At 42.1% G+C, this 10,075-nt stretch overlaps 1 protein-coding gene across 1 annotated transcript; it reads right to left on the reverse strand.

The window, feature by feature from the left end:
• Positions 1 to 2,022: 2,022 nt before the first annotated feature.
• LOC310766828 (fatty acid-binding protein, adipocyte-like) lies at positions 2,023 to 9,725 on the reverse strand. The gene is made up of 4 exons (XM_083623489.1): positions 9,139 to 9,725; positions 6,730 to 6,902; positions 6,037 to 6,138; positions 2,023 to 2,275 (listed from the first exon to the last, which is right to left on the reverse strand). The coding sequence occupies exons 1-4, from the start codon at positions 9,209 to 9,211 to the stop codon at positions 2,225 to 2,227; spliced, it is 399 nt and encodes a 132-aa protein (XP_083479615.1). The 5' UTR covers positions 9,212 to 9,725; the 3' UTR covers positions 2,023 to 2,224.
• Positions 9,726 to 10,075: the final 350 nt, after the last annotated feature.

The raw sequence follows: 10,075 nt of genomic DNA on the forward strand, positions 1-10,075 counted from the left end.
CAAATAAAGACGAAATGAGATCCTGGGAGATATGAGAGAATGGGAAATGTAAGGTTTCTAAACTCTGCAAGACTTTTTGCATGTTAATAATGAGGAACAAAAGGTAACTAAGGGAGAGACTGTTACCTTTTGTTCCTCAAAGGTTTAAGTATTTTCAGATAAGGCAACACATACATTCTTTAAAAAGAAAGTATGGAGCCTTTGGAAGTTGTCAAAAATGAAAATTATAATAAATGAGCCAGTTGGAAAAGGAAAGGTGGGTGCAGTCTGTAGACTATATGCATTGTTGGCTTTGATTTAAAGATAGGAAAATGTGAACTCATGTTATTTTTTTTCATATATACATATTTATTTGTGTGTATGTGTTTTTTTGTAATAAATGTTAGTAACAGATTAAATAAATAAATGGGGGGTGTCTTAATTGCTTAGAACATCTTTTTACTCAGTATGTGAACTTTGTGTGAAGTTACATACCCACAAAACCTCCCCACTAAACCAGCTCATTTGTAAGATTCAGTTGGTTTTCTTGGGATGCGTTTTGCCTCAGGTACTTTTTGTTTTTGTAAATGGTAAGTCACTGAAATTTAGGAACAGTGTTTCCTACTACAGAGGAACCAACAAATGAGAACTGTGTTGTAGTAGGTCTACTTCTGTGTAAGTTCTGCCACGAAAAATGCAGCAAGTGTGGATTACAACCTTGTGCAACTATCTACCATCCAATCTGAAGTCTTCCCTTAGTGGGAAAAAGCTCTAATAATAACTGACTGGGCAGACTAAACTGATCCTCCAATCCACTAAAGATTCCTTAACAGCACAATCCAATTCTGTGTCTACTTAAAAGTAAACCTCATTGAATTCCACAGGACTTACTTCCAGGTAAGCAGGCAGAGGCCTACAGCTTCATGCATGGAGTAGGAGACTTCACTGCCTAATGTTTGGGGAGCAATTGTGTATTTGATATGATATGGCACTGAATCCAGCCTTCAGACATAATTCTTCATCTGGGTTGCTTGATCTTTGAGAGTTAAGCAAACTGTGCTTCTGCCTATGTACACATGAGGCTGGCTCATGTCAGACTACTTAACCCTTGGAGCCAGTTGCATATTCTGAGTCACATCAACTTTCAGGCACAAGTCCTTCCCATCCATTCCCAACATCCTTTTAATTGGGGAGATGCCAGGGATCAACCCTGCAACTCCTCGGTGTCTGCTCAGCCCCTGAGCTAAAGCCCCACCCTTCTAGATGAGCTGCTCAGATTAAATGTGGGAGAGCATTTTGATGAGGACAATGTAGTGTGGATGCTACAGAAAAGTTCCATGCACGAACTGCAATGGGGGGAAGCAAACAAAATGGAGTTAATTGCAACATTTCCTCCCTAACCCAGTGCTGGATGACTTGGTAAGATTCCTTACTGTGCCAAGAAGAGTGTGTGAGAGTCTGCATGTTTGTGCATGAAGTATATATTGCCCATGCACACTGCTGCCAAATGTCCATCAGAGGAGTGAAGCTCAGTGGCTGAAGATCTGCTTTGTATGCAGATGGTCCTGAATTCAATCCTTGGCATATCGCAGTAGGGCTGGGACAGAATCCTGCCTGAAACCCTGCAGAAGCACTGCCACTCAGTATAGATCAGGGTTTCCCAAACTTGGGTCTCCAGCTGTTTTTGGACTACAATTCCCATCATCCCTGACCACTGGTCCTGCTAGCTAGGGATGATGGGAGTTGTAGTCCAAAAACAGCTGGAGACCCAAGTTTGGGAAACCCTGGTATAGACAATACCCAGCTAGATAGACCAATGTTCTGACAGCTGGCTGAGCATCCAATGTAGGTCCCACACCAAGGAAGGTCAGGACCTTGTGCTGTAGAACAAAAATGGCTGTTTAGATTCCAGGTTTTTGCTACTATTTTAAGAGCGGATTAGTGAAGCTTGGCAGATCCCACAGAAAGAATTCTGAAATCTCACTTTGGACTTATTCCTTATTCGGCTACCATACAGAATCTGACCGCAAGGAAACAGCAACATTGTTTCTTTTTCATTAAGCACTTTATTGAATAGTCACCATACTTTTAGGTTGAATACTGTATACAGGTTCTTTGGAATGGTTCTATCAATAACATATCAGTTCTTTGGAGAAAGCAACTGCCTTGTGGGGCTCTGCATCCCAAACTAGCTAACTCTTCTGCTTCTGTGTCCCACTAACCACACAGGGGAAGGAGTCTATCTTCATGCTTTCTCATACACTCTGGTGCAGACAACGTTGTTCATTTCACACTCCTAGGAGGTAAAAGACAGGAGAATCAGTACATCACAGAATCCATTCATTTCATACAAGCAACTTCAAACAAGTTGCTCAAGTGTTCAGTTGTTCAAATAAGTATTTGTTGAAGTGAAAAGTTTCAAGATTTACAAGAATGCCAACAGTTGAGTAAGCAGTCTGACTTTAGCTAAGACAGAAGTATTATTAATTGTTTTATTACTTGCCCTTCACCAAAAGATCCCAGGACAAGTGTCAGCATAAAAAACCACAGTAAAAAAAACCCAAACCCATAACCTTAAAATCATAATCCATAACACACATTACAGGTAGAATACCAAACTCAGTTCTTAATAGCACAGGTAAAGAGGTTCATCTTTGGCAACCAACATTTGTTGTTAAAAGATTGTGCCAAATGCACCTCTGTGGTGAGGGAGTTCCACATTTTGAGGGCCATTGCCAAGAGGACTCTCTCACAGCTTGTCACCCCCTAAACCTTTGCGAGTTGCAAAAACTCCAGGAGGGCCTTCTCTGCTTATCTTAATCTCCAGGCTGTTGCTGCTCTTTCAGACATTTGAGGCCAAAGTTTTAGGGCTTTAAACACTAACACAAACATCTTGAAGTAGATTTGGAGGAAAATAGGCAACCACTACAGATGCTTCACTGCAAGTTCTGCAGCACTTACAGCTTTTAAGGGGAGTCCCACATAAATCAGCTTGCAATGGTCTAATCTGGGGGTTATCAGAGTATGGAGCATCTCCTGTTCACATCCCTTATGGTGTTTGTAAATGCAGGAGGACCACAACTAGATTACTAGAGAACAAGCCCCCATTCAGATGCAGCCACAGTAGTACGAGAGATGCTTCTGCATGTCACAAGTCAGAGTTGTTGACAAAATGACACAGCAAAATGGGCCTGGCCCAAATCACATGATCTTTCACACCACCAACCGGCAACCTCACTGGTGACCACTGTTACATCATTCACAAGCATCTTACAGCTGTGCACATATTTGTATACATGGCAGCAGCTTCCATGCCCCCACATATAAAGGGAGCCTTGTTCTGGTGAATGTCAAATGTTGAACACAACAAGTGATTTTGTGGGGAACCAACTTAACATTCCAAATGCAGGTGGGAAGTCAGTACTCACTAAGAGATAGTTCTGGATTTAAAGTGCTGGTTCTAAACCTTAAGCATGGGGTCAGGCCAGAACCCCAGAAAATCCAAAGCTTTTCCTGAGCCCCAGTAGCTTGCTTCTCACCAACAGATTTCCATGGGCCCCCAAAATTAGATTCTCCATCCCCCAATAACCTCAAACCCTGAAGAAGAATGATGTATAACTGATTGTCATGCAGAGGCAGAATAAGCCACAGTAAGTTGTTTTTATGCCACGATGACTTCTAAGCTGCACTAGTTTAATATACTCTGTCTGACTTCCCAAAATGCAGTCTAGAAAATTCTAGCAGCTTCAAAAGTGCAGCCACTAATTTGTTGCCCAATGTAGATTATCGACAACACACCTCTCCTAACGTATTTTGGGACTCAATTCAAAGCACAGTTTTAGAGCTGTAAAGCTTTGGCGGTCTGGGTCCTGGTATTCTACGTATGTTATCACTAGTGCTTTTGAGTATGTTCCTAATGAAAGGCAAAATATAGAGAACAGTGTTGTGGCCCTTCTGATGTCAGCAGCAGTGTGAGATTGTGGGAACTGTAGTCAAACAACATCTGGACGACCCACAGGTTTTCAACCTCTGATAGAGATTTGGAGGTAAGAAGAGCATGTTTCCTGGAAGATAATTTGGATTCTTTTTCGGTGCAGAAAAGAGATACACCCTGACAGAAGAGAAGCTAGGCAGAGAGGTGCCCAGATTTCCCTGTACCTTAATGCTGACTGGCAGTATCAACCACTGTTTCATCCAATTACCTGGCGTCTCCCTTAATCTGTGAACTATGCCTACGGCTGGTAGTCTACATGCATGGACATGTGCAGAGTTCAGTAAGTTTGGCTAGATCTGACAACCGGAACAACAGCCAAAGAAACGTGGAGGTAAGTTCACGCCAGCAAGCTGGTCAACCCGCTTGTGTGTCTGTGGGATTCCTCTTGCAGAAAGTCTTAGACAGCACCCTTGTAGCATCTTTGAAGTAGCTGCCATTAATACTTGATGTCCCCCGCCCCTGAGATCCTACACATTGGGGTGGCAAGCAGGGAGCTATTTGTCTACTCATCGTAAACCACTATTAGGAAGAACAACACACCTTTCACCCTAAGGTCCCAGGGCAGGTTACAACAATTAAACCCCAGTATTAAAAACTGTCATCAGTTTGTTTATAAAACCTGTGTTCTGGCAATTGCAGAGATGGCTTGAAACCCTGTAGGTACTGGCCACGGAATATGTCCCTTTACTCAACAGGGTGGATTTTATAAGCCCATCAATTAGTGCCAAATTTATTGCCCGCCCTTCTCCAGTAGGTCCCAAGGCAGGTTACAGCACTATAAAATTCAGTATTAAAAACAATTAAAACAATTACAGTCATTGGAATAGGGTGGGTCCTGAAAGCACACATCTCACATTTCAAAAGCCAGGCTAAATAGGTGCATCATCAGCATCTGCCGAAAGCTGTGTAGCGAAGGTGCCAGGTGTACCTCTCTGTGAGGTGGGAATTTCACAACTAAGGGCCTACCACATATCCCAGGCTTATGAAGGGGGTGGGACTACCAAGAGGGCCCCCTCTGCTTATCTTAATATCCAAGATGGTGTGTAGGGAAGGATGCAGTCTCTCAGATATTTTGAGAATAAGTAGTTAAGGGCTTTAAACACTATTGTGAGTGCCTTGGATTGGGCCCAGAATACAACTGGCAACTAATGAAACTGTTTCAAAACAGGTTTGTTTGTTTTTTGCAAATTCCAAGAGGACCCCGGCCAGTAATCTGAAATTCGGACCATTTGAAATTTCTGTGTTGCCTTCAAGGGCAGCCCCACCTAGAGCACATTGCAGTAATCCAATCTGGAAGTTACGCTGTAGCTGGCAACAGGAACTCCCTCATAATTTCCAGTGCCATCCAACAACCTACCTTTTCCATCTGACCCTGTGTCTATACACTTGCAAAAATGGTATTCAAAACATTACCTTCATCAACAAAGCCCATTTAAGGCCACTGATTCCAATTAACATGTATTCTTAACAATATCACTGAGTCAATGGCACTTAAAAATGGGATTGAGTGATGCCCTTGAACCAGCCTTCCCCCACCTGATATCTTCCAGATGTTTTGGACCACTGTTCCCATCAGCCCCAGTTATCACGGCCATGCTGACTGGGGCTGATATGAGTTGCAATCCAAACATTTGCAGCTGCTTTAAACCATAGCAGCATATTGTTTGATTTAAAGTTTGTCCCAAATGAATTTTAGCTGTTTCCCGTTCCTGTTTCCTTAGGTTCAAATGCAAGGAAATGCTGGATCAGATTATGTACCATGGCTCTCATAAAATGAGAAACACCATTTTTACAGATATATTGTCCAAATACAAGTGACTGCAAGGAGCAGCCATCAAAGTGTGCTGTTTTGATGTAAAGAATTGTTTGAGCAATTGCATTCCATGCCGCCTTAAAAAGTAGTTTCTGTACCTATTAAGCTCTTCTGTCACCATGCACGGCATGTAGTATAGATTGCATAGTTGCTTCCATTTTTATCTCTCCCTTTCATTAGCAGTAGTGGATAATTTTGCCATTTCTACTTTCACATTGCAATATAGATACAAGGGAAAAAATGAACTCACCACAACCAGCTTTCCATCTTCTATTTTTCTTTTTATTGTGGTCTCTTTGCCACCCCATTTCTGCAACTGATTGAGCGACCCATTGTCTAATGTTACAATACTCTGCCAAGAAAAGAGTGACCATCTGGTTAGTGGATCCTAAATCATGTTAAACTGTGGTTAAGAAGCTTATTTGTGGTTTCGCCCAATGCATGAACTGGCAAACCATGGAGTGACTGCCAAAGCACACATCTCCAAAAGCTAAACCAGGGGTAGCCAAGGTGGTACCCTCCAGATAAAGCTTTTTGCTTGGCTGGATAGAAAGTAGAGATATGTAAATAAGGGGAGAGAGAGTATGTGGTTGGAATGTCGCCCACTAGACAAAATTCGGCACCACCTCTGCTCACTCTTCCATTGGACCTTGCCAACCCCTAGAACATGACCCCCAAACAGTTGTTGACAAGAGAATGTGGCCCTCAACATAAGAAATGTTCCCCATCCATGGCCTTGGAAGTGCATACCAAAGGTTCCCATGACCATTAACTACTGCTTGATACCTTGGGCAAACTCTTCCTCCACATTCAGATGGAAAAATCAGTCCATCCAAATCTGATCTTTCAGATCCACTCCACCTCCCACACCACACTTCAAGTGATATCCATCCTGCACCACCAAGAGTTGGGTCAAATAAATTAAGAAAACAGCAGGACATACCTTTACTTTCCTGTCATCTGCTGTGGTCTCATCAAACGGTTCCCCCAGTTTGAAGGAAATCTCGGTGTTCTTTAAACTGCTCTCTGTTTTGATGGTTATAACATCTCCGTTGCAACTGATGATCACATTGGGCTTGGCAACACCAGCCAGCTTCCTGGTGGGAAAGCCCACACCTAGAAGCCAAATGAAACACTGTTAAGCTCTCAGCGTAAGCTGCTGGGGGTCTGAAGATCAAGGCAGTTAACTAGTCAGGGCAGTGGGACATCCCAAGCTAGGTCCTGCAGGATAACTTTAAGGAAAGAGTGGGGAAGATTTAAAAGCACAACATGGGCAACCAAACATTTGTCCTGCTCAAGCTTCCCTTCTCTGCAACTATTCACACACACACACAAAACGGGGTCTACCTCTGGGCAGAGCATAACCGGAAGAAACAGCTAGAGAAAAACTATTTCAGGAGAAGAGCATTGGTGGCAAAATGGAGAATGAAGTGTTATGCATTCCCATGCTGTGGTATTGAGATAGTGCAGGACAAACATCTATCCAGACCAGGATGCCATTTTCTACAGCAGTCATGTGCCTCCAAGAGTCCCAAGCTGAATGTGTGCACAATAGCAATTTCCTGCTTGTGTTTCCCAGTGACATATTCAGATGACCATTGTGACCTTCTGAAATGGTAGCATATTGCCATAATGACTTGTAGCAATTGATGACCTTCTCCATGAACGTGTCTAATACCCTTTTATCCTGCGCTTTAAAGCTCAGTGTCTGAGCACTCTTCTTTTCTTTTGCTTCCAGAGCTTTCCCCGCAAAAACCCTCTCTTTAAAGCTGAAGGGCAACAAATGACAATTCAGATTTTCCGTGGAATGCAGTTTGTTCCAATTCAGCTTTAGAGAGTGGGTCTTCACGGAGAAAGCTCCAGAGCAAAAAAAGAGTGCCTGGACATGAAGCTTTAAAGTATGGACCGCTTCTAGAAAGAGCAGAGGAAAGGCAAGCATGGGTAAGTCCCGTACTGGTGGCCATTGACACATCTCAGGGGAAAACTTGTTTACCACTTTTGAGTTCCTTGGAGATATAAATGCAATAAAAAACAAAAAGATGGTAGCCAATTACAGAGTTTCATTTATGTACTACATAAACCATGCTCCCTGCTTTACGGTGCTTGCCATTATCCATTTATCCATTTCCAGTATGCTGGCCTTTCTGTTGTCAAAACCACGCCGCCCATGAATAAGAGGAGAGTATCAGAAAACTCATAGTAACCTTACCAATGGTTGCAGAAACAAAACATATTTTTTTGGGGGGACAGGGGGTCCACACCCATAAAAACCCAGCTCAGTGAGGACTGAACGTGTTTACTGCTCTTAAAATACCAGTTGAGCTCTGAAAGAGGAAAGAAACTGAAGACTGAACGGGGGGGGGGGGGGTGGATAGAACTGATGGATAGCAGGATGAACGAACACATCTGGGTACGTAGGATAGAGGAAAACCACCTCATTGGATGGATATATCATTTCCTGGTTCACACTGAGAAGCTACTTTCAGATGAACCCCAAAATGGACAGAGAAATCAAAGAGTGATGTAGCTGAACTGGGTACCAGTACCTCACTTCCCGCTACCCATGAAGAACAAGCCCCCCCCCCCCCGGCCATTGGGGGCTAAGTATGTCCAGAGGGCACTGTTTAAAAGCAAGCAGAAAGGAAGGGAAACACCACAGATTAGCTGGTTCATGAAGAGAAGCACTCCACACTGAAATGTTTTGTTGGCAAGCAGCACTTATGGCTTTTCTTTCTAGATATCCCGCTGCTAAAATAGTGGCAACACTATTCAGGTAGCTATCAGTTCAGCAACATGATTAAATGGTAATGAGTAAAAAGGATTTCAATAAGTTTATAAAAATGGCCTAGCACTATAAACACTTTAAGTAGATTTTTTGAATAGTCCCGTGTTACAGAATTTTTTCTAGTACTAGTTAAAAAACACAAAAATTAACAGATAAAAATGGTACCCTTGTAGCCTTTGTGTGGAATTGGGCTGAGCTTACAATAGCTCTTACTACTTACCGGTAATAAGCTTCTTTAGGATTACCATGCAATTTACTTGGAAATCATTCAAAATAACAATGTGGCACCTGCTTAACAAGCATGCATAGGTTTATGCAACAACAACTTGATCTGAGTTACAGCATTCCATCCTGACTCTCACTTTATTAAAGAAGTCTAAATCCAGTAAACTCAGCAACTTAATATTAAATTCAAAACTATACAAGACTACTTACAGAACAGCAGCTGATAATTTGTTTTTTAGTTATCAATGTGGTTGGGGGAAAAGTATTTTCACACATAAGAAAACTAAAGCAAAAAACTCAGCATCATAATCAAACCCACAAAAAATATTGCTTCCTACTTACCAAGTTCTTTCATATAGTCATCAAATTTTTCAGTGGAAACAAGCTTCCAGGTTCCCAAAAATTGTTCACACATGGTGTAGGATTAACTAAGTCTCCTGAGGAACTTCTTACAAGTTTAACTAAGCACCACAAAGAGCACAGCACCTCTACTATACAGCCAGATGATGACTTTAAAAAGAAACCCTGAGCATGTGACCCTCAAAAGATTAGCCAATGGTAACAGAGACTCTCAAGGACTCCAATTACCAGAGTTTCTTCCTTTCTGAGTGGGTCATAGTACTATTAGTCACTGCAATATAAATCACTGTATTGTCAGCACTTAATTATTGTGCTTGAGTGTCTGTGGCAATTTCTGCTGTTGCATCCTAATTAATTTTCCTGGTTGGAGAGGAAATATTGTAACCTTTATTCTGCATTGATTTAGTAATGACTCCTCTCCACCACATGATTACACACTCACAATTACTAACAGAGGAATCCTGTGCATGGTTCATTCAGAAGATAGTGAGGCGCACAGTGCTATCTTCTTCCATGACTCAGCAGCATAGAAATACTTGAGTTGTCTCAAATGGTGCGTGCCAAAACTTTAAATGCATGGTGGTAGAAGAGCTGCTTTAGTTGCTCTCGGGTAGGTGGATCAAAGACTGTGATCTTCAAAGCTGCTCAGATGTGGCAGCTTGGATAATCAAAAGATTCTTATTACAATATCATGTAAATGTTATGGGAGTGATTTTTGAATCAGAGTGGCTATGAGAAAATGAATGCAATCAACTCTCATGTCACACTGATTCACATTACAGTCCTGTGCGTGTCTATTCAAAAGTAAGACCGAATTCAGTTCAGAGGGATTTACTCCTTAATAAGTGTGTACAGGATTGCAGCCTTAGCTACTAAAGTCCATAGGCCCACTCATGGGTGAGTAGAAGCGCACTCATAC

Source organism: Podarcis filfolensis (genome assembly GCF_964270895.1).
Source record: "Podarcis filfolensis genome assembly, chromosome: 7".
Taxonomy (NCBI): domain Eukaryota; kingdom Metazoa; phylum Chordata; class Lepidosauria; order Squamata; family Lacertidae; genus Podarcis; species Podarcis filfolensis.

Coding starts and splice junctions, on each gene's coding strand:
- LOC310766828 (XM_083623489.1), bottom strand. CDS start 9,211: ATGTGTGAACAATTTTTGGGAACCTGGAAGCTTGTTTCCACTGAAAAA. Junction 6,139..6,729: donor CAGATGACAGGAAAGTAAAG/GTATGTCCTGCT, acceptor TTTTCTTGGCAG/AGTATTGTAACATTAGACAA. Junction 2,276..6,036: donor AAGATGGAAAGCTGGTTGTG/GTGAGTTCATTT, acceptor TTTACCTCCTAG/GAGTGTGAAATGAACAACGT.